At 47.6% G+C, this 25149-nt stretch overlaps 1 protein-coding gene across 1 annotated transcript; it reads right to left on the bottom strand.

Annotated features, from left to right (window-relative positions):
• Positions 1 to 1033: 1033 nt before the first annotated feature.
• ECHDC3 (enoyl-CoA hydratase domain containing 3) lies at positions 1034 to 9890 on the bottom strand. Its single transcript, XM_079993034.1, has 5 exons — positions 9697 to 9890; positions 7928 to 8049; positions 6192 to 6289; positions 5107 to 5307; positions 1034 to 3101 (listed from the first exon to the last, which is right to left on the bottom strand). The coding sequence occupies exons 1-5, from the start codon at positions 9873 to 9875 to the stop codon at positions 2787 to 2789; spliced, it is 915 nt and encodes a 304-aa protein (XP_079849160.1). The 5' UTR covers positions 9876 to 9890; the 3' UTR covers positions 1034 to 2786.
• Positions 9891 to 25149: the final 15259 nt, after the last annotated feature.

Below are 25149 nucleotides of genomic sequence, written 5' to 3'. Positions count from 1 at the left end.
TGCTCTGGTTATTTCCCGCTTGGACTACTGCAATGCGCTCTACGTGGGGCTACCTTTGAAAGTGACCCGGAAACTGCAATTAATCCAGAATGCGGCAGCTAGACTGGTGACTGGGAGTGGCCGCCGGGACCACATAACACCAGTCCGGAGAGATCTGCATTGGCTCCCAGTACGTTTCCGAGCACAATTCAAAGTGTTGGTGCTGACCTTTAAAGCCCTAAATGGCCTTGGCCCAGTATAGCTGAAGGAGCGTCTCGACCCCCATCGTTCTGCCCGGACGTTGAGGTCCAGTGCTGAGGGCCTTCTGACGTTACCCTCGCTGTGAGAAGCAAAACTACAGGGAACCAGGCAGAGGGCCTTCTCGGTAGTGGCGCCCTCCCTGTGGAACGCCTTGGTCCTGTATACCTGAAGGAGGGTCTCCACCCCCATTGTTCAGCCCAGACAGTGAGATCCAGTGCTGAGGGCCTTCTGGCTGTTCCCTCATTGCAAGAAGTGAGTTTACAGGGAATCAGACAGAGGGCCTTCTCGGTAGTGGCGTCCGCCCAGTGGAATGCCCTCCCTTCAGATGTGAAGGAACTAAGCAGCTATCTTATCTTTAAAAGACATCTGAAGGCTGCCCTGTTTAGGGAAGTTTTTAATATTTAATGCTGTATTGTTTTTAACACTTGATTGGAAACCGCCCAGAGTGGCTGAAGAAACTCATCCAGATGGGCGGGGTATGAATAATAAATTATTATTATTATTATTATTATTATTATTATTATTATTATTATTATTATTATTACCCCTTGCATGAAACCTGCCAGTCAGTGCAGAATAGACAATACTGAGCTAGATGGACCAACAGCCTGAATCATTTCAAGGACGTTTCCTACGGCTCCTCTTCTCCCCAGACGCCATTCATGCTCTAGATTGGCCTGAGCGTCACTGATCACAGCTGGTCCTATTGCAACATTCAGAGCTGTTTAGAACAACTCACACCTTTTAGAAATCAGAAACAGCTAACGATCGAAGAACTTGGTGCATGCAGAGATGACGCTAAAATACTTGGTTTTTTATTGTTTCCTAGACTCAGACCAGGGAAGCTAAAAAAACCATACAGGACTGAAAAAGGCACTGTGCATTACAACATGAATGGATACCGCCCTCTGGCGACCATGCAAGGAGTAGCTCACTTCCTCCTTTCAAAACGCAAAGCAACCCAGTTTGCAAAGGTGATTCAGAGCACCCCTTCCAGCTTACAGTCAGGCAGCTGCAGGTGCAATTGGTGGGGTTTCCTGTGCGGTGCCTTGTGATAAGATCTTATCAGAAATACATCTCACCTGTGCCTTTCTGGGAAGATGGTGCAAACATCCCGGTTTTTGAAATCATAGGTTTATAGGGTTAGCTGGAGAAATAAATCACATCTGCTCTCTATCCAGATGCAATGCAGCAGCCAAGAAGATCACAGCTGGGCAAACCCTTTGCTGTCAGCAAAACTCCTATGCGATTCATCCAAGATCTAATAAAGATCAAGGTGAGGGGAATGGGGAGTCAGGGGCTCCTCAAAACTCCTTCCAAAAGAAAAGAACCATTTGCAAAGTATTTCTGGAGCTATTCTCTTTTTTTTTTGCTGAGAAGCTCCTTGTTGAAAATGCAAACCTGGTAGCCATTTGTCATTGCCTTTTTGATCCTGGTCCTGTTCCCACAGGAATACTTTTCGTCTGATCTTCTCCAACCACCCTCCCCTCTAGTCTGGCTCTCAAGACCCTGCCTACACCCGCCTGCTGCCCTCAGAGGGCAACTCCTATCACCCCTGTCTGCAGGCCCTGGAGGCTAGGAACGATGGGAGCTGTAGTCCAGCAACCTCTGGAGGGCACTAGGTTGGGAAAGCCCAGCCCACACACACCTTTCCCCCTTCCAATAATTGCCTATTGATAACCTACTATTCATCCAAGACTGGCTACCAAAACCCGCACAAATGTGGCAGTATAACTCGGGATATAACTTTGGGACATGTGTGTAGGGGGTCTTCTGATCCACGTCAACTGGAGGTAAGTCTCGTCTCTCTACTCCATGGTGGAAGACAGGAGGGACTGCAGACTCAGAGCTGGCTTAGTAGCAAAGATGCCAACACATAAAACAGGGGAAGGGGCACCTGTGGCCCTTGAGCTGTAGACAGACTACAACTCCCATCGGCCATGGCAACAGGGGCTGATGGGAGTTGTAGTCCAACCACATCTTGGAAGGCCACAGGTCCCCCATCATCTGAATCAGATATAACTAGCTAATAGACAACACTTCTTTAAAAGGTTCCACAGTGCTGAGTGGGACTGGGCATGCTGTTCAGAAAGCGGCTAAGGCTAGTGGCATGCTTTGCACAGAAGGCCTTGGGTTCGATCCCTTGCATCTCCAGTTAAAACAACAACAAGACTCAAGGAGGAGAGTCAGAAGAAGAAAGAGGCTGCCTGTGAGAGTATTGGCTGAATGGTCTGGCTCAGCGTCAAGGCAGTACTTTATATCCCTATATCTACATAGCATCGAAGGAAGCCTGAATTAAAATTCACTTTGTTTTGATATTGCAAAGAGCATCCCTTTCCTGTTTGGTATTGCACCTCTACAGATTAACAGATCAATGTGTATCAGACAGACAGTCATTTTCAAAGGCGGACCTGTTGCATAATCAAGGGATCACTTTTAACAGGTTGATAGTCCCTAGGATTTTCAGAGAGAGAAGGCACCAGCTATGACGATCTCGATCGATTTGGCTCTTAAAAGAGGCTGGCCATCCCATGGGAAGTTTCGGTTCAGGAATGCGACCAGGCCGGCTTGCGTTTGGAGACGAAGGCCTTGATGCCCTCCTGCCCATCCTGCAAGGCCAGGTTCTCCACCATGACCCGGGAGGCCGTTCTGTAGGCAGTGCCGACGTCCTGCTCCATCTGTTTGTAAAAGGTGGATTTGCCCAGAGAAACGACAGGCCGGCTGCTCTCGCATATCCTGCGGGCGATTCTCAGGGTCTCGTCTTCCAGCTTGTCTTCTGGGACCACTTTGCTGATGAGCCCGTGCAGAAGAGCCTCCTGGGCGGTCATGGGCTCTCCCGTCAACAGCATCTGCATCGCAACCTGGAAAGAATTGTCGCAAACAAAGAAATTAAGGGCCAGGCGGCCAGAGCGGTGAATGCAAAATGTACAGTGGGCCAGATTCTGCTCTCTAGTCTTCATCCAGGCGAGCAAGAATCCTGATCAGATTTCAAGGACGCAGTTTCCAAAAGCTTGGGTCGCCAGCTGTTTTTTTTTGGACTACAATTCCCATCGTCTCTGACCACTGATCCTGTTAGCTAGGGATGATGGGAGTAGTAGGGTTTTTTTCCCTGAACCACCTGGCTGTGTCCTTCTGTTGGAGGACACAGTGGTGTATAGGGATGGAGAAATCCATCTACTTTGGTTTCTCTCAGTTTCTCTTTGTCCCAGTTTTAAGTACAGTTCTCCACATCAGCTCACAATTTTCTTTTGAAGTCCTCATGAAAATTCACCAGCATTTGAATGCAAATTTCTCCAAATAGGCATGTTTGTTTGCAGTTTTGCCTAATATATACATTTTTTTGCAAATCAATTTCCCCTAATGTAATGCACCTTTGTATGTTACTTTCCGTAATGCATGCACATAAGTCCATTTTGGCTCAACTGGAGAAGACGAAAAAAGATGTTTCAACTGTCCAAAAACAACCGGAGACCCAAGTGTGGGAAGCTCTCTTCTAATCCGTCAAAAGAAATTGAGGGAAGGTGTGAAGCAAGGCATAGGGAGGTTTACCAAGTTTACCAGCTCCATCTGGTACGTAGGCTGAGACCCTATCTGCCTGCAGACTGTCTCGCCAGAGTGGTACATGCTCTGGTTATCTCCCGCTTGGACTACTGCAATGCGCTCTACATGGGGCTACCTTTGAAGGTGACCCGGAAACTACAACTAATCCAGAATGCGGCAGCTAGACTGGTCACTGGGAGCTGCCGCCGAGACCATATAACACTGGTCTTGAAAGACCTACATTGGCTCCCAGTACGTTTCCGAGCACAATTCAAAGTGTTGGTGCTGACCTTTAAAGCCCTAAATGGCCTCGGTCCAGTATAGCTGAAGGAGCGTCTCCTCCCCCATCGTCCTGCCCGGACACTGAGGTCCAGCTCCGAGGGCCTTATGGCGGTTCCCTCACTGCGAGAGGTCAAGTTACAGGGAACCAGGCAGAGGGCCTTCTCGGTAGTGACACCCACCCTGTGGAATGCCCTCCCATCAGATGTCAAAGTGATAAACAACTACCTGACATTCAGAAGACATCTGAAGGCAGCCCTGTTCAGGGAAGTTTTTAATATGTGACATTTTAGTGTATTTTTCATCCTTGTTGGAAGCCGCCCAGAGTGGCTGGGGAAACCCAGCCAGATGGGCGGGGTACAAATAATAAATTATTATTATTATTATTATTATGTGAAGAGAGTGGCCTGGGGGGAGGGAGGGAGAGTGATGAGGGCCAGGCAGAGAAGTTTGGAGGGCTCCATTTGGAGCTCAGGTCAGAGAATCCCCACTCCTGTACTAGGAAGATCATAGTATTTGGTTGGGAGCCATAGTATATACATGTTGGGAAATCCCATGGGATGAAAAAAGAGGAATGAGCCCCACATGGATGACTGGCCCATGGAGACCAAGTCGCTGTACACATATTGCCAGACCACATGCAAATTCTTACCGTTTAATAATCAGTGGGGCGAGCCGAAAACTTTGCTGCCCAAGGCAGAACAGCAAATGTCTCCCTCCCACCTTGCTCAACCGAAGGCTGACCAAGTTATTTTAGTGCACGAGGCAGAATGTCCCACAAGCGTGCCTCTCCGTGGGAGTCAAAATGCATAGGATAAATAAATGAAAACTGCTGCCTTTTTCAAGACATCTTATATCAGCTGCCTGAGGCAACGGCCTCACTCTGCCTAACGCTTTGGCCGGCCCTGATAATGGCACATCCACAGTTCTGAAGCCCTTGTAGTTCAGGCACCAACATGACCACTGCGTTTGGGGACTATCTGCTCACAGCAAGTAGAGCAAGTGAACAAAGTACGGCAACAAAATCCTTCTTTTGAAGAGCCCCACCTTTCTAGGGAGAGATCTCCCCAGGGCTACTCCAGGCGTTGAGCAGAACAGGCCGACCTTCACTCCCGGTGTGGCGAACCTGGATTTCTCGCTGGCCACAGCAATATCGCAGCTGGCCACCAACTGGCAGCCGGCGGCCGTGGCCAAGCCGTTGACTTTGGCGATTACAGGAACAGGTAGCTTGGGGAGCAACGTCATGACCTGTAAAGCAAGCAGTTTTTTTAAGTGTTGGTGCTGACCTATAAAGCCTTACAGGGCTCAGGACCACAACACCTTAAGGACCGCCTCTCCCCATATGAACCGACCCAAACCCTGCATCTCAGGCCCTCCTCTGTGCCCCCACTCCCAGAGAAGTTTGGAGAGTGGCAACACAAGCAAGGGCCTTTTCTGTGGTGGCTCTCAATGGAGAGGCTCACCAGGAACCATCATTGCATGTCTTTCGGCAGGCCTTCAGCCATTATTAGACAATCCGTGGCTTTTTAAATGGAGGGGGGCGCTATTATGATGTGATTGTTTTATTGCCCTTATTATTATGCTATGTGAATTATTTTGTAAATGTTGTACACTGCCCTGGGATCTTTGGATAAAGGGTGGTATATAAATCTTATTCTTATCATTATTATTGAGGAAAAGTGTCACCCGTATTCTTCTAACGACAAGATCCTTTATGACTTTCATTAAGGCAAATGAACGCATTTAATAATACAACACCGATGCATTGCTAGTCAAATACAGAAAACCTCTCAAATCTATGGCCCCTAACCCATCTCAAAATTATGCTCAGACCATCCTGTTCCAAGTTAACAGTCCTCCAATACTATTCAAGTGGCAGGTCTTAGCAGTTGGGTCTTCTAGGTATCAAGGTAACTGGCTACTCAGTTCCTTACGCTTGCCAACACTCAGCCAGATGATTCTATCTCCTGAAGAGGTCTTCAGAAACATCAAGCAACACTTTAACGTGTGTGTTGTTGTTGTTTTTTGAGCAAACTATCCAATTAAAATTTTGTGGCATGATGGAAGCCAATGAATTGCACCCAGGCAGGCGAGCTCTTTAACATTGGCAGCATCAATGTGAACCATCTCACCTCAGAGCAGGTCTCAAAGACTTCTCTGTGGTGCTTCTCACCCTTCTCAAACGCCAGTTCCTTCAAGTCGTGCCCAGAGGAGAAAACGGGACCTTCTCCTGGGTGGGGGAAGGCATGTGAAAGGAAGCAAGAGAATTTTATGTGCATCTTGTATCCTCGACATGACCAAATCCTTGCCAAGAAAACGACAGGCCAAAACACACATTACTGCAGAGATGGGGAACCTGCAGTCCTCCATTTCCTGTTTGTTCAGCATGCCCACAGTTCACTAGATGCCAGGACCAGACACCCACCTATCCTCCCATTCTGAGGGGGAAAGCCCTGTTCATTTTGTGGAGGTCTGCCTCTTTTGTTCTTTTAGATGTGGCAGCCATTTTGTGCTACGCCACGCACCGCGCCTTCGAGCAGCTGCCATTCTGCAGTCTGGTACGCACTGACGCCCCTCACCTTCAAATAGCACAATAACTTCTGGTGGCAAAGCAAGATGGAAACGTAGCCAAATAAAGAAATTGTAAGGATGCTTTAAAAGCAGAAAGGAGAGAAAAATTGTCCAAAGAGGGGAAAGAAATTACCGTATTTTTCGTCCTATAGGGCGCACCGGCCCATAGGACGCACCTCGTTTTTTGGGGTGGGGAATGAATAAAAAAAAATTATCCCCCCCCCCCAGCCGCGGCTGCCGCCCCAAGCCTTCCACACGCCTGCCCGAAGCACGGAGCACCCTCCGGAGGGCTCCCTGTGCTTCGGGCAACAGGCTGCCGCCCCAAGCCTTGCGCGCGAGGCGGGAGCTCCTGCCGGGCGCGCAAGGCTTGCAGACACTCGCCCGAAGCATGGGGAGCCCTCCGGAGGGCTCTGGGTGCTTCAGACAGCAGGCTGCCGCCCCAAGCCTCGCGCGCTCAGCGGGAGCTCCTGCCGGGCGCACAAGGCTTGCAAACACTCGCCAGAAGCACGGGGAGCCCTTCGGGCTGCAGGCTGCCGCCCCAAGCCTCATGCGCCCGGCGGGACCTCCCGCTGGGCGTGCAAGGCTTGCAGACACACGCCCGAAGCACGGGGAGCCCTCCGGAGGGCTCCCTGTGCTTCGGGCAACAGGCTGCCGCCCCAAGCCTCGCGCGCCTGGCGGGAGCTCCTGCCGGGTGCGCAAGGCTTGCAGACACTCGCCGGGGCTGCAGGCTGCTGCCAGCAAGCCTTGTGAGCCCGCAGGAACTCCCGCTGGGCTTGCAAGGCTTGCGGATAGCTTCCTGAAGCCTGGAGAGCGAGAGGGGTCGGTGCGCACCGATGCCTCTCGCTCTCCAGGCTTCAGCGAAAGCCTGCATTCGCCCCATTGGACGCACACACTTTCCCCCTTCATTTTTGGAGGGGAAAAAGTGCGTCCTATGGGGCGGGGCGAAAAATACGGTAAATATGATCTGATAGTGAAGAGATGTAGGAGAGGGTGGAATCTGGGGGTGAATAGATGGAGGTGTCAGAGATGGAGTGAAGACAAGTCTCTTCTTAGACAAAAGACTGTTCAAGGATGACAAGGTGGCACAAATACTTTGAATGGTTTTGTAAGATCAATTTCCCCACATTATTATTATTATTATTATTATTATTATTATTATTTATTATTATCACTATTACTATTATTATCTATTAAATTTCTCTTCTACCCTCCATCCAAGGCTCACAGAGCGGATTACAATATATAAAACCGAAATTACATACCTACCCTCATACTGTAGGTTTGATGAGCAAAATACCTGAAATTATAATGACTCTCAGATCGGTGCTTTCAATATCATGCAGAATATCCTCACGGAGGGAGCTTATCATGGAGAGCGAAAGTGCATTTCTCTTGAGAGGATTGTTCAAAACAATATTCCTGTGAAATATAATTTTTATGAGAGACTCTTTCATACGTAGCTGTCTGCACCGTGTTAAGATTTGTGGGTAACAAAGGATTGGGTTGTATCAATGTGCTTGCAACCTCTCCGGTAAAAATATGATTCACATTACATCATGAAACGGTGGACATGCATTCACACTAAACCATGGTTTGCTTCTAACTGTGGTTTAATGTGATTTGGCAGCTAGACTGGAAGTTGCGTTGCAGGATTTCACAGAGGGAAATTTCCAGTCCAACCCGGAGATGGTAGGAAGCAAACCAGTGACCTTCTGCAACCCATGGACCAAAAATGTAGCTCTCTAGCCTAGCATCCAGAGACATCAAATTTGCATCCCATAAATATACGTTAACTAGCTCACATGGTTGCGGAGAAAGTTATTTTTCTCTCTCCACCAGATAAAAAATACCTAACGAACAAGCAGAGCTGCCAACAGCCACAAAGCAAAAGAACATTAAGTATACCAACTGCGGTTGTTTAATTTCCAATAATTCACAGGGTTGGACATTGTCTTATTACACCAATATAAACTCCTACAAAGTTAGTTATGTCAGTTCCCATATTCTTACTATCTCGTCTTCAAATGTAGGGGGGGGGGAAGAGTGTTTTAAAAATTATATGAGTACAGTGGTACCTTGGATCTCAAACACCTTGGCACTCAAAACAGCTTGGATCCCAAACACTGCAAACTGTAAGTGTTCTAGTAATTTATTTCTTGCTTGCAGAACTTGAGAGCCTCCTAGGCTGCAGCACAAAAGGAAGCAGGCCTACGTTTTTGGTTCAGCTCCAGTTTTTTTTGGGCAATAGGGTTTTCAAAGTCCACCGTTAAAGTGCCACCTTTGCCCCTTGCCCCAGTTCAGCTCACGCATATATATTCTGTAAACTAGCATGCTCAGCGGCAGAACATATCAACATCGTCTGCAGGTAGAGCACGTTTGCCCAGCAGCAGGAACAACAGAATTTTGAAGTCAGAAGAGGTCCCCAAAGGTCATCCAGACTAGCCCTTGCTCACTGCAGGATCTTGCCCATTCTCTATGCTCATATGTTTAAAAGAGATGAAGCGGAACCCTCAAAAAAGTCATTCGTGCAGCATGAGGGGCAGGGGAACATGTTCCAGCTGTTGCTGGAACCCAACTCTCACCAGCCTTGGCCAGCATGACCAATGGTCACAGATGGCAGGAGTTTGCGCCCCCCCCCCCACGAAAACTAGAGGAGGGTCAGTTTCTTCACCTCCTCTCTAAGCAATTCCCCTGTCCAAAAAAATTCCACTCACTCTCTTTCCAGTTGACATAAAAGCTCAAGGAACTTGGAAGGGACTAGAAACTTGACCCTGGCAAAGAGATGAGCAGTTGGTAGGGAGGCGAACAGGTAAACCTCCCTAACCCAAATTCTCTGGGTCCGTTCGTGCGTCACAGGCCGTGCGGTGCAGTGGTTAGAGCGTCGGACTAGGTCGTGGGAGAGCAGGGTTCAAATCCCTAACCAACCTCACGATGTGATTGTGAGGATGAAATGGAGAACGGTGCACGGGGTGAGAGCCGTGCATGCCAACCTCCTGGAGCTTTTGGGAGGGGAAAGCGGAACAGAAATGCAAATAAACAAGCCCATTCTTCCTCTGTCCGGCCCACCTGATCCCATCCTGCTGCCACGTGCGAGTCAGCCTCGGCTCCGCGGGAACTTGCTGGCAATGCTGCCTCCGGCCGGGCGCGCCGCCGCCCCTTGTCAAGGCGCGCTGGGTGCGGAGCAGCGGCCGCGGGAGCTGCGCGCTGCAGAGCCCGACCCCTCTCGCAAAAGCAGCTGCAGCCATTGCAACCTCTCTCCCTGTCCGGGCCGGGGGAGGAGCAGGAGGAGCAGCGCTTCTGCACTCTGCTGACCCCTGCCGGCTGCCAAAGGACAGCCGAAAACTGCTGTTCTTTTCCCCCTTTTTATATAAAAATTTAAATCTCTTAAAATATTATACCAATCTTTAACCAATTCGATTAATCCCTTCACCTCCCTCCCCCACAACCCAGTACTTCCCTCCACCCGTGTGCGATCTTCTTTACCTATTATTTTTTGTTATTGTTGCGTTATTCACATTATTTGTTATTCCATCCTTGATATATTATTATCCTGTCTCCTTGCGCCTTTTAAACTTTTGCATATTAATTTTTAAACTCCAGCACCGACTTTTTTCATGTATTCCTTAACGCATTCCCACTCTTTATTAATTTTTTGATTAGAGTAGCCTCTAATTGATGCTGTTAATTTTGCCATCTCCGCGGATTCAAGAAATTTGGTTCTCCATTCTAATAATTCTGGTATTTTATCAGTTTTCCATTTTTTGTTGCCACTACAATTCTGGCTGCCGCAGTTGCATAATGGAATACATTCCTTTTATCCTTAGGGATGTCATTTGATACCAAACCCAGCAAAAATGCCTCTGGTTTTTTAAAGATTGAACTCCTAAATATCTTTTTTTTAAAATATAATTTTTATTAAGTTTTCTATATTTCATTACATATCAAAAATCAAAGGGGGGAAAAACAATTCATAGCTTGAAGTATTGCTTAAATAAAGCATCAACTTCCTTCCCTCCCTCTAACAGACTTCCACACACCTTTACCAATTTCTTCGCATACCTATATCCACTTTTTTTAACCTTATATCAATCTTTTAGCAATCACCTCCTTCTATGTAAATCAGCTCCTTAATTTCCCATTACAAAACATTTCAACTCAAACCTACAAACGTTTTCAACTGTTTACAATTTTCTTTCATATAAAGTATAAATTTGCCGGTGGACGCAGGTGGCGCTGTGGGTTAAAGCCTCAGCGCCTAGGGCTTGCCGATTGAAAGGTCGGCGGTTCGAATCCCTGCGGCGGGGTGCGCTCCCGCTGCTCGGTCCCAGCGCCTGCCAACCTAGCAGTTCGAAAGCACCTCCGGGTGCAAATAGATAAATAGGGACCGCTTACCAGCGGGAAGGTAAACGGCGTTTCCGTGTGCGGCTCTGGCTCTGGCTCTGGCCAGAGCAGCGATGTCACGCTGGCCACGTGACCCGGAAGTGTCTCTGGACAGCGCTGGCCCCTGGCCTCTTAAGTGAGATGGGCGCACAACCCCAGAGTCTGTCAAGACTGGCCCGTACGGGCAGGGGTACCTTTACCTTTACCTTTATAAATTTGCCCCAGTCTTTTTGAAGCAGTTCATCGCGCTGATTCCGAATCTCTCCCGTCAGCTTTGCCAGCTCTGCATATTCAACCATCTTTACTTGCCAATCTTCCAGTGTGGGGAGTTCTTGCTGTTTCCATTTCTGGGCCAGGAGTATTCTTGCAGCTGTTGTGGCATACATAAGCAAGTTTACATCTTTTACATGAATTTCCTGAATTAACCCCAGCAGAAAAGCTTCTGTTTTTTTTTTTTACTAAAGTTATACTTAAATACCTTTTTCCAATTCATTATATATAATATCCCAGAAGGCTTTGATCTTAGAACAAATCCACCACATATGCAAAAAATCCCCCTCCTTCTCCTTACATTTCCAGCAGGCTTCATCCTGGTTCCTATACATTTTGGCTAGCTTACTTGGTGTGATGTACCAACAGTACATCATCTCCATTAAGGTCTCTTTAACGCAGGTGGCGCTGTGGGTTAAAGCCTCAGCGCCTAGGGCTTGCCGATCGAAAGGTCGGCGGTTCGAATCCCTGCGGCGGGGTGCGCTCCCGCTGCTCGGTCCCAGCGCCTGCCAACCTAGCAGTTCGAAAGCACCTCCGGGTGCAAGTAGATAAATAGGGACCGCTTACCAGCGGGAAGGTAAACGGCGTTCCGTGTGCGGCTCTGGCTCGCCAGAGCAGCGATGTCACGCTGGCCACGTGACCCGAAAGTGTCTCCGGACAGCGCTGGCCCCTGGCCTCTTAAGTGAGATGGGCGCACAACCCCAGAGTCTGTCAAGACTGGCCCGTACGGGCAGGGGTACCTTTACCTTTACCTTTGAATTAATTTCACATGCTGTGAAATTAATTGTTTTTGTCCACAGTTTTCCCCACCTCTCAAAGTCAATGTTGTGTCCCAGACCCTGAGCCCATCTTATCATAACACTTTTTACCTCCTCATCCTTTGTATTCCACTCTAAATATCTTTTTAAACTCATCATGTATCATAATCCAGAACTGCTTTTCTACTACTGTAGTGGCTTTAAAAAAAAAAAAAAAAGAATTTGATCGCACCACAGGCCACTTTTTTTATTGCTAAGAAATGCATCGGAAAACCAAAAGATCGCAGCCAGGATTGTCCTTGTTGATGCTCTTGCTCTCATTTTGGAAAGATCTGTATCCATATTCTGCAAACAAACGAAAATATTTCAATAATATGCTATTCAGGACTGGATTTAGGTTTGATGAGGCCCTAAGCTACTGAAGGTAATGGGGCCCTTTCTATGTCCAGCTGTCCTTTGTCAACAACAAATTGTCACTGTTTTTTGTGTTGAATATATGCTATATGGTAATTTATGGACCTAATAGGTATCTCAAGCCATTTGCACATAACAAAATATGTATTTTATCAAAGTAATTGTTGAACTGAAATACAATTAAGAAGAAGTGATATTTTAGGTATCAGGTTAGCAGGCCATTGCTTACATCATAGGAGCCTACATGACACAAAACACTGTTGCTGCATGTAGGTTTTTTTTAATTTGTTTTTTATCTTATATTTTGGAAATATACATCCAGGGTTTTTTTTAACTTCAATTTTTTGAGGGCCCCCCAAGAAAGTGAGGCCCTAAGCTATAGCTTGTTTAGTTTATACGTAAATCTGGCACTGATGCTATACTATACTATATGAAATGTTTAAATGTTTCTTTGTCCTCGATTCACGCTTGCCATCCTCTCCTCCCACACCGGTGGGGCATGCCCCACCCCCTCTGAGAACCACCTATACTATGTCAGGAGCTCGTCCTACACTTGAGTAGGACCCTGGCAGAGACACATGCCCAACCGGCATGTTTTCTCCCTTCTGGTCAATCTTTTGGGAGCTTCAAAAGCTTTCTTCTGCCCAAACATCACAGTGACAGATGCCAACAGACACCGGCACACTTAGCGATCCGCAGAGTTTGCGCAGCTTTTCGTGACAGACCTCAGCAATTCAGCATTTTGGCTAATCTACTTTATTTACATATAAACACACACGGAGCACTGCAACATGGCTCCCTCTCTCTCTAGCATCAGACAGCAAAGACAAAGGACAAAGGACAATAGTCCCATTTCACGGAACACAGTAGCACAAACATCCTGTGGGCTTATTCACACTTAGAATCATAGAGTAAGGGGTCCCCAGTGGTCATCTATTCCAACCCCTGCAATGCAGGAATCTCAGCTAAAGCATCCAGGACAGATGGCCACCCAACCTCTGCTTGAAAACCTCCACGGAAGGAGAGCCCATCACCTCTTGTAGAGTCTGTTCCAATGTTGAACATCTCTTACTGCCAGAAAGTTCTTCCTGGTGTTTAGTCGGAATAACCTTCCTTGTAACTTGAATCCATTGGTTTGGGTCCTAGCCTCCGGAGCAGCAGCAAACAGGCTTCCTCCATCCTCCATGTGACAGCCCCTGAGATATTTGAAGATGGCCTTCATATCTCTTCTCACTCAGCTAAACAGCTGCAAATACAGTGGCACCTCAGCTGTCGAAAGTAATTCGTTCCGGAAGACGGTTCGACTTCCGAAACGTTTGACAACCAAGGCGGAAATGGCCGCCTGCAATTTCAATTGATAAGCTGTTTGACTTCTGAGGTGCATTCAAAAATGGAAGCAATTACTTCCGGGGTTTCAGTGTTTGGGTTCTGAAACATTCGGCTTTTGAGATGCTCGAAAACCGAGATTCCACTATACAGTACAGTGGCACCTCTGGATGTGAACAGGATCCATTCCGGAGCCCCATTCACATCCTGAAGCAAACGCAACCCGCGTGTGCGCAGGTCACGACTCGCTGCTTCCGCTCATGTGTGTGACGTCATTTTGAGCGTCTGCGCATGCGCGAGCGGCAAAACCCGGAAGTATTGCGTTCTGTTACTTCCGGGTCGCCGTGGAGCGTAACCTGAAAACGCTCAACCTGAAGCAACTTCAACCCAAGGTATGACTGTGCAGTGGTACCTCAGGTTACATACGCTTCGGGTTACAGACTCCGCTAACCCAGAAATATTACCTCAGGTTAAGAACTTTGCTTCAGGATGAGAACAGAAATTGTGTTCTGGCGGTGCGGCAGCAGCAGGAGGCCCCATTAGCTAAAGTGGTGCTTCAGGTTAAGAACAGTTTCAGGTTAAGAACGGACCTCCGGAACAAATTAAGTACTTAACCCGAGGTACCACTGTATAACGTTTTAAATGCGCTTTAAGTGCATTATATAAATGTGACACTAGATGACATTTCACAGCATTTTTTTATGTGTCTAGATTCCATCCCTGTCTCCTCTTCTCCAGATGAAACAGACAGGGACGCAGGTGGTGCTGTGGGTTAAACCACAGAGCCTAGGACTTGCTGATCAGAAGGTTGGCGGTTCAAATCCCTGCGACGGGGTGAGCTCCTGTTGTTCAGTCCCTGCTCCTGCCAACCTAGCAGTTCGAAAGCACATCAAAGTGCAAGTAGATAAATAGGTACCGCTCCAGTGGGAAGGTAAACGGCGTTTCCGTGTGCTGCTCTGGTTCTCCAGAAGCGGCTTAGTCATGCTGGCCACATGACCCAGAAGCTGTACGCCGGCTCCCTTGGCCAATAAAGTGAGATGAGCGCTGCAACCCCAGAGTTGGTCATGCCTGGACTTAATGGTCAGGGGTCCCTTCACTAGATTCCATCCCTGTCTCCTCCTCTCCAGATTAAACATGCCCAGTTCCTTTTGCCCCACTCTTTACAAACAGAGGCCTGCACTTTCAAGCTCCATGTCCTGCCCCCCCCCCTTATTTGCACCCACTGGAGAATTCTCCGTGAACCTTTCTCCACCCACCTTCTCCATACCATGCATAATTGCTCGAAATGTTACCCTCACATGGGAAATTTTTCACATCTCCTCATCATTACAATCATCCATATCCTCTAAATTTCCATACTGCCCTTCATCCAAAGATCAAAGGGTGGGGTGGCTTGCAATATAAAAACACGAAAATACACCCCATAATAAACAAACTAAAAAAACATCACTCCCCCCCCCCCCGTAGATTGTTTAAATGCCATAGATTGTTTAATTAGCCAAAGGTCTTTGAGAAAAGGAATGTTTTATAGGCAAGAGAAAGAATGGAAACTGTAAACATTTGTGACAAATGTCAATGAATGCAAAACATATAGCTAGTGAGAATTCGCTTAAGGATGAAATGCGTGCAAAGGAAGCCTAGCAACCTTTTACAATCATTGCAATACCATATTAGGTATTAATATATAAATCCAGTTCTACTTAATATAAAGGCAAATAAAAAAGGTAAAGGTACCCCTGCCCGTACGGGCCAGTCTTGACAGACTCTGGGGTTGTGCGCCCATCTCACTTAAGGGGCCAGGGGCCAGCGCCGTCCAGAGACACTTCCGGGTCACGTGGCCAGCGTGACATTGCTGCTCTGGCGAGCCAGAGCCGCACATGGAAACGCCGTTTACCTTCCCGCTAGTAAGCGGTCCCTATTTATCTACTTGCACCCGGAGGTGCTTTCGAACTGCTAGGTTGTCAGGCGCTGGGACCGAGCAGCGGGAGCGCACCCCGCCGCAGGGATTCGAACCGCCGACCTTTCGATCGGCAAGCCCTAGGCGCTGAGGCTTTAACCCACAGCGCCACCTGCGTCCCTATAAAGGCAAATATAAACTTACTAAACTTACTAAATTCCGCACCTAGCTGCTAGAGGGCAGCACTTTCCAATGAAATAATAGCACACTCTCATTTTGTTCTCCTTTTGCAAAGCTACCTGTTTCATCAAATCCCTGCTTCTTCAATTGCTTCCCCCTCTGCCTTTCCACTGTTCCTTCCTGGCTCACCTTTGCTCTAGTCCAAGTTGCATTCCCTGTTTCACCGCTTCACTTCCCAGACCTTGCAAGACTCGAGCTTATAGGGCTGGTCACTTTTCACAGTCATAATTGCATTAGAATTTCTGTAAGTATAAGTGACCTCTCTGGGACGCAAGCCTGGGCAGTGTGTGCGTAGGTCCTGGAATGCCCAGATGACAAGACCCCCTCTTGTCCTCGCTGATGTGGTCCAGAGGAAAGCAGAGCAAAACATCCGGCACCAGCTTGGCTGCAGGAATTGCCGGAAGGAGGCAGACAAGGCGCCATCCAACTTTTCCAGGGACTTCACTCCGGATTTGTGTAGGGCAGGGGTCAGCAACCTGTGGCCCATGGGCCACAAGCGGCCCATGGGGGTTGTTTAAATGGCCCCTGAACCAAGCCGCCTGCTCAGCGAGTCCCTGCGCGCTGCGCTAAACTGGCGCAGCGCGGAGCGGGGATTCGCATCTGCAGCCCTGGAAATCGCGTCTGCGCCGACACTGGAAATTGCAGATGCCGAAAATCACGTCTGCACAGACGCGATCTGGCCCACGGAGCGATCTCTGTGGGAGTGAACCAGCCCAGGTGAGGTAAACCTTAGCAACCCCTGGTATAGAGTTTACTCCTTAGCCCATGGGTAGGCAAACTAAGGCCTGGGGGCCAGATCCGGCCCAATCGCCTTCTCAATCCGGCCCGCGTACAGTCCAGGAACCAATGTTTTTTTACATGAGTAGAAAGTGTGCTTTTATTTAAAATGCATCTCTGGGTTATTTGTGGGGCATAGGAATTCTTTCATTCCCCCCCCCCCAAAAAATAGTCTGGTCCCCCCCACAAGGTCTGAGGGACAGTGGACCAGCCCCCTGTTGAAAAAGTTTGCTGACCCCTGCCTTAGACTTTCTTCTCCTGAAGATGTCCCGCAAGGCAGCAGAGGTTTAGGATCAGAGTTTTCCTCCTCTTAAACGGGCTCCCTTCCCAGATTGAGAAGCACCACTTGTCCCTCACTTCCCTCTACAGCATGTGCAGAAACCACAATCTTGACCAGGGGTCAGCAATGTGCGGCCCACGAAGACTGTTTTACTGGCCCATGAGCTGCCCCTAAACCAAGCTGCTCACTTGGCAAGCCCCCCCCCCCAGCTGTGCTAAACTGGCGTGGTGCGGGGACTTGCCGAGCAGCGGCAGAAATTGCGTCTGCACATGTGCAGATACTGGAAATCGCGTCTGCGCATGTCCAGACGCCAAAAATAGCTTCTGCACAGGCTTGATTTCTGGTGTTTGGGCATGCGCAGAAGCAATTTCTGGCGCTGCGGACACGCGTAGGCGCGATTTCCGGCATCACGCTGCGCCAGTCCGGCCTACAGACGATCTCCATGGCAGTGATCCAGCCCATGGCCGGTAAACCTTGCCGACTCCTGATCTTGACCATTCGACCCACAACTGAACTTATTGGTCAATCTGCCAGAGTCTGCTTTTGCATGCAGGGAAAGGCCCTAACTCAACAGGGGTTTGAGACCCATCAGCTACCCTCACCTGGTTTAGCCAGCCAGTCAAAGTTGTTTCCGGGGTGTGGCTGCTGTCTCATGCTGGCATCTTCTAGGAGCCACAGGTGAGAGCTGAGTGGGACTTTGGCGGGGCCCAAACTACCCCAAAAGGATCACGATGTTTCCCCACCAGAGGTACTACTCCTCCCCCAGCACCCCATACATTTATTAATCTCTATAAATAAGCAATAATATCAGGTGATTAGCAAGTAGCCTGTCTCTTCTACCAGAGAGTGGGAGACTAGGGTGATGTCTACAGTTTCCAGGAACTCTTCTTGCTGTGTGACTTTTGAGCTGAGAGTTTGTTTGGATCCCGGGCAAGAACCTGGAGATTGAGAGGGAAGGTGTGCTAGAAGGAAAATGAGCTGAGATTCATTTTTATGTATTAGCATGTTTGCATCGATGTGCCTTTTTTATGCGTAACTGTGTGTTTTCGTAAAATTTTGTTTACGCTGTCCGTTGTTGCTTCAGTTTTCTTTATGCCCTTTAGAGATATTTTTAATCTATTAAACGGTATAGAAATTCAATAATCAATAGTCAATCACCTGCCATTCTCAGGCTGCTGCCAGGGTAGCCACAACCGATTCCTTCTGCAAGAACTAGGCCACAGGTGCAAGACTGATAGTGATCTAATCGAGACTCAGTATGGTAAGCATGTCAACAGGATTCCTGAATAGTACCTTTCTGGGCATGTTGCACCAGCGATTGGGACACATCAGGTGTGTGCAGAAGGTTCTGGCCAGAGGGTAGTGTTCTTATTTCTGTTGTACAGGTTCGGCCGCCACTGAGTCATGGAGCTATACAGGCCAGAGGAATTTCTGTGTGTGTGAGTGTGTGCATGTTGTATTGCAGATGATAAAAGGAAGAAGGCATCCTTGGCCAATGGAAACAACTTCTTTACTCAATGGGTGTGCTATTCCACACCAGTCGTACTCGGAGCAGACCCACTGAAACCAATGTATTTAAAGAGCCAGTGTACCATAATGGTTAGCGTGTTGGACTATGACCTGGGAGACGAGGGTTTGAATCCCCGCTCAGCCATGAAGCTCGCTGGGTGACCTTGGGCCAACCTAACCTACCTCACAGGGCTGTTGTGAGGATGAAATGATGATGAGGAGGAAGAAGAACCATGTGCACCACTTTGATCTCCTTGGAAGATGAAGGTGGTTTATAAAAGTAATAAATAAACACACTGAGTTCAGTGGGTCTACTTTAAGAGATGAACAGCACCCAACTTGTGGTCTCATTCCTTCTTTTTAAAGCTGTGCTTAAAGATTCTTGGTTGATTTGTGCAACAGGAGGGCTTGGAATAACTCCTCCACCTCATCGCCCTAGGCCAGTAGTGGATGAAGGAACCTGTGGTCTTCAGGATAAATGTTGGACTCCAACTCCCATCAGCCCCAGCCAGCATGGTCAATGGTCAGGAATGATGGGAGTTGTAGTCCAGCAACACCTGGAGGGCCAAAGGTTCTCTGCCCCCGATTTAGCTACTATTGTTTCACCATGGGTTGTTTTTACTTTCTGGAACAGCTCTCCCAACAGGAACCTATGCAGGCCTTTTCAATTTGTGGCTCTCCATCTGCAGAATGCCCTTCCTAGCAAGTTCAACCTGGTGCCCTCATTGACATCACTTTGGCACCAAGTAAAGACTTACTTTCCCCCTCCCAGGCTTCTGATAAACTGAGGCGGTGTTGTTGTGCTACCAGCGTGCTGCCAAGTTCCCTGTGGCCATTATGAGGGTTGTATTATTTTGGTTTTTTTAATAATGGTCTGGTGCATTTACGTTTTTAAATGTGTTGTAAGTCGCTTGGAGACCTTTGGGTAACAAGAGACTAAATAATAATAACAGCTGCAACAACAATAATACTACCTTTTCATTGATTCAAAAAAAAAATTCCTTCCAGTAGCACCTTAGAGACCAACTAAGTTTGTTCTTGGTATGAGCGTTTGTGTGCATGCACACTTCTTCAGATACAGAAGAAGTGTCACCAGACCCTTATAGATGTTGGGAGGGTGGGGTGGGGTATTACTCAGAAGGGTGGTAGGAATGGGTGATTGGCTGATGGGTGTGGTAAACCTGTTGACTAACAACTGCAATTGGTCTTACAGGAAAAAGTAAGGAGTGAGATGGCTAAAAATAGCCTTAAGGTAAAGGTAAAGGGACACCTGACCATTAGGTCCAGTCGTGGCCAACTCTGGGGTTGCGGAGCTCGTCTCGCTTTGTTGGCCGAGGGAGCTGGCGTACAGCTTCCGGGTCATGTGGCCAGCATGACTAAGCTGCTTCTGGCGAACCAGAGCAGCACACGGAAACACCATTTACCTTCTCACTGTTAGGGTGTGAAACCTAAGACGCTGGCAAGTTAGCAATGTCATGTGACTTTAAGTAGTCAAGCTCGTTAAGTTGTTAAGTTGCTCATTATATAAAGAGTGTTTGTTTTCTCTGCCTGTGGGGGCATGAAGCAAAAATGTCTGAAAGCTCCGGAGGTGTTTCTGTTATCTTTCTGCAATAAACCTGTCTTTGGAAAGACAGGCTTCCCTGTGTCGTTATTTCTTTGCTGCTGAGACTCTGAAGCTTGTACTGCAACAAGAATCTCTGCACTGGACTTAATTAATGCTCTGCAAAGAGAACTGTTGCTGGTTGCGCAGCGGAAGCGTTTACTGGACCAGTACACAGACTCTCTTAGGTTATGGATCCTTCTACGTTTCTACAGCTGTATTGTGTGCAGAGAAAGTGAAAGCAGCTTTCAGATGAGAGAAGACCGGCTTGGTCGTAAATCCAGCTCTTAAAGGAACTGAGAGGCTGCAGAAAGTTGAGAGAGCTGCGTAAGTGAAGATTTACAGCTTCATAAGCTGCAAAAGGCTAGCTTGACCTCCTGTTGTGTTTTTGTTTTGTTAATAAAAACAGAGGATGGTGGTAGGTTGCTAGTGAAGAGACGGAGGGGGAAAAAGTGAGTAAAACAAATCCCAAGGGGAAAGAGAAGCAAGGGCACACAGAGGGAGTAGCAGCCAACCCCAAGAATGGCAGTGGAAAATTTCCAGGTTCCCTTTACAAAGTTGAACTTTGCTAATTATGTGCAGTGGTCTAAGAGGGCTCAAGTCTGGTTGGAAGCCAAAGAAGTGTGGGCTGACTATGTCCAGAGACGAAAGCCGTTTGTGGCTGTTGCAGCAGATGCCACAGCAGAGCAACAGGCTGCTGTACATGCTCAGAACAGGGAACATGATAGAGCCATGCCCGGAGAGAAGGTGAACATTATACGTGCTTTGTATGAGTTGAAACTGAAGCCAGGGGATAGTGTGGTTGAACACACGTCACAGATGACTGAGTATTTCAACCGACTGTCATCTCTAGGTGTGAATTTTCCTGAAAATATTAAAGTTTATACTCTGCTTAGCAGTCTGCATGCAGGGTTTGAAAACTTAGTACTAACTTTACAAGTTTTGCCAGAGGACCAGCTGAATATGAATTATGTGACTGGTAGATTGTGTGAGCAAGAATATCAACATCATACAAAACGTATTGATAATTCAAATACCCCAAGGGTTGGATGTTCAGATAATTCCCAGCGTGGGGGAACTAGCAGGCAGAGCTGTAAGGAAGCCTCACATGTGTCTGCTATGGCCAGCAAGTCATGTTTTCGATGTGGCAGCAGGTTTCATTTGATAGCAAAGTGTCCAGAAAAGCAACAGGAATTTCAACAGTCCAAGGTCAGTTTCCGGAGCTACAGGGGAAGACGAAGTGAGAACTACAAGAATCAACGATCCAGAGGGGGAGCAGGTGCTGATAAGGGACTATCTGCAATGGCAGCACAACAGAGTCCTAAAAGGAGCCAACAAATCTTGAAGTGGATAATTGACAGTGGAGCAAGTCACAGTTTAGTTCCAGTGACATCTAGTGGCAGCTTGATGAACTGCAAGACATTGCCAGTTGCAAAAACTGTGACTATAGCTCTAGCAAGGAGGGTGCACTGAAAAGAATGTAGAAATAAGGGATGACTTGAAACCCAGATATCAGAGGAGGGGGGAAGGAGGCAGGGGGGAGTCAACGCAGAAAGTGGAGAACCTGTAAGGAGAAAAGGGATAATTGGAAAGTGGGGCAGGCAGTGGGGGAGATGGAGGGGACCTGTATTGACAGAAATAGCTTCTTTTATCAGGTGTTCAGGAAAGGCTAGCTGACGGGGTGCATTCGGAACCAATTCAGAAGACAGGCACTAATGAGAACAGCATCCTGGGCTGGCTGATGCAAGGTTTGGAAAACTCTGAACAAAGGCTGCCAGGGTGGCAGTCGGGAGGAGGAACAATAAATGAAGAGGAGCTGATTAAGAGAGTAAAGATTGGGAAGTGTGTGTTAAATTGGAGATTGGGTTTAATAAAGTGCAGCCTGGAACAAATTGCCTGTAGGCCCACTCTTGGAAAGGTGTGCTGTGCCAGCCTCCTGGCAAGTGATGGGAGCTGCGTGCGGGAGGACAACTTGACGGAGGGGCCAAGCCCACCGGAAAAGAAATGAAGATGGGTGTTTTAATTCACATGGATTGGGTCATGCACTAAGAATGGAGGTAGTATGAAGCACGGAGGGCAGAAGGTGTGGCAGAAAATTTGTTGTTTATTATTATATTTATATTCCACCTTTTCTCCAATGTAAGGTAAAAAGGTAAAGGACCCCTGGGTAGTTAAGTCCAGTCAAAGGCGACTATGGGGTTGCAGGGCTCATCTTGCTTTTAGGCTGAGGGAGCCGGCATTTGTCCACGGACAGCTTTCTGTGTCATGTGGCCAGCATGACTAAATAGCTTCTGACGCAACAGAACACCGTGACGGAAGCCAGAGCGCATGGAAACGCAGTTTACCTTCCTGCCACAGTGGTACCTATTTATCTACTTGGTTGTTTTTTTTTTAATAAATATTTATTAAGATTTTCCAAACACAAAAATGCAAAAGTAATAAACAATATAACATATATCATAACGTATTATCGAAACTTCTTTGGACTCCCTCACGTCTCCCGCTCCCACTTGCATCATTACAAAACTTTTTCCAGCAATTTATCAACTTATTTACATTCTTAAGTCCTATTGATTTAATTTAGTCTGATAATTCTCCAAAAAATTTATATTTTCCTCAGTCTCATTTATCATCCAGATTACGGTACCTATTTATCTACTTGCACTGGTGTGCTTTCAAACTGCTTGGTTTGCAGGAGCTGGGACAGAGCAACGGGAGCTCACCCCATCGCGGGGATTCAAACTGTTGACCTTCTGATCGGCAAGCCCAAGACGCTTATTAGTTTAGACCACAGTGCCACCCGTGTCCCAGGGAGCTCAAGTTCTCCAAGGAGCTCAAGGTGACGCTCCCCCCCCCCATTTTATCATCAAAGTGTCTCCTGCTTGGAAATGAAGAAAAGGAGGTTCTGGCCCCAAATAAGAGGGTGTTTAAATATGGCTTGGGCTGTTTATTTTAAGAATGGAAACTCAGCTCGTTCTAACCGGTGAGCATGCTGCCTCTGACAGTGCCTGTCACTTAAGTGCTTGATAAATAAATACTGCCTAATGTGTCTAATTTTCCCAGTTTTCCCATGGCACTCCATCAGCTTCCCAACTGCACATCCCTCTCCCCCTGAACTTCACATTTTGTATCCAACTGCACACTTAAAAAACAACAACAACCAACCAACAACAACCTTGGACCATAGCTCGGCTGTAGAGCACATGAATTGCTTGCAGAAGGTCCTGGGTCCAATTTCTGGCATCTTCATAGGTGCTTCCACACAGAAGTTTTTGGTGGACCCTGCACTACTCATGTATGCAAGCTCTGTGCTGTGTCCACACAACTTCATCCTCACCAGACACTGCTGCCTGGTATTACTTTCCCATTTAATCTGGATTTATGTTTCCGCGGAAAATCCGATTAAGTAGGAAACCCCCCGGCAGATACAGTAAATCCAGATTAAAGCAGGTGTCTGGTGGGGGCGGGGAGGACACTGAGTGGCATTTTGATGAGGACATCATGTGGACACTGTGAAAAACTTGCAAGGCAATAAGCTGCCACGTGGAAGCGACCCTGGTTGGGCTGCGAAAGGCCTGCCTGAAATCCTGCAAAGCTGCTGACTAGCAGACAGTACTAAATTAAATGGATGAGGGATAGGCAACTGCCAGCTCGGCCAATAGTCAGAGATGATGGCAGCTGTAGTCTAAAACAGCTGGAAATTGCCAGATTGGCTAGTCCTGAAATGGTCCAATGGTATCACGTATAAACACGGTATATCCTACATAGAGCAGCGGTTCCCAGCCTTTTCTGCCTATGAATCAAAGAATTGTAGAGTTAGAAGGGATCCCAATGGTCATCTAGTCCAATTCCCTGCGACCCAGAGAATCTCAACCTGTGGTCTCCCATCCAATTTGAAATCACACCAGACCCTGCTTAGCTTTGCAAATGTGCTAGCAGTTTTATTGCTGCACCACTAGGAGGCTATGGGCCACTTGAAGATCGCCAAGGGTCTTGGCATACCTCTTAATCATAATGCAAACTCTTTTCAAAGAGGGCCAGATTTGATGAATTGAAGGGCTGTGAGGGCCGACCAAAGTTGTTGACCTTTTTTTAACCCTTTTTTTTAGGATTTTACCCCCCAAAATAAACTGCCACCGGAGCCGGATTAGGCCACCAAAATGGACATGCCTGTAACTTAATGGGCTTTCTGCCTGTTGTAGCAATTGTAATGGGATGTGCTAGATGCCATATGCATTTTTATTGCTTCTCTTATTTCCTGCATATTTCCTGCACAGTAAAGGACAGTATAAGAAATGAAAGAAGTCAATAAGAATCACAATTAAAAATCAACATGAATATTTTATGTGACGGGTGTGCTGTCCCCCGTCTTCCAGCACAAGCACCTCTCAGGCACCTCTCAGAGCACCTGAAGGAAGCTCACAGACCGCCACTCACCAGGTGATAAAGGGCAAGCTCATTCCCACTAGGTGCTGCTTTTCTGTCAGTGCATGCAGGAAGCATAGCTGTCAACCTTCCCTTTTTTTGCGGGAAATTCCCTTATTCCAGTACCGTTTCCAGTTGCTTCCCGCTGCTATCCCAGATTGTTAGATATCCTGTAGACTGTCCCCGGGACAGGTGAGGCTGCTGAACCCTTATTTTCGAGTCTGCTGATCCCTTATTTTCAAATCTGAAAGTTGACAGCTATGCCAGGAAGTGTACCAGCAAAGGAGGCTCCCCCCCCCCCACCTTGTGGGTCAGCTTTGAGGAATCTTCTGAACCTCTGCAGGGTCAATTTGGCCAATGAATCACCATGATGTCAGATGACTGACAGGTGGGCGGCTCCCCTCACCTGTCAAAGTGGGCCTGAGGGTTGCATGGCACCAGCAGGCCAATAATGTTTCCCACTACAGAGAGGAGAAGGTGAGCCCCCTTAAGAGAGTAGGGAAAGGGCATAAGTCTCTCCCCTGAATCTGGGGCTGGCACTAGTAATTTATAGCAGAATCCTATGAACGTTTACTCAGAAGTTAGAACCACTTTGTTCAATGGGGCTTTCAATATGTTTGCATGCATGAGTGTTGCTGCATGG

Source organism: Podarcis cretensis, assembly GCF_951804945.1.
Source record: "Podarcis cretensis genome assembly, chromosome: 10".
Classification (NCBI taxonomy): domain Eukaryota; kingdom Metazoa; phylum Chordata; class Lepidosauria; order Squamata; family Lacertidae; genus Podarcis; species Podarcis cretensis.
Note: the sequence above shows the minus strand (reverse complement) of the source record. Positions and strands in the feature narration are given on the sequence as shown.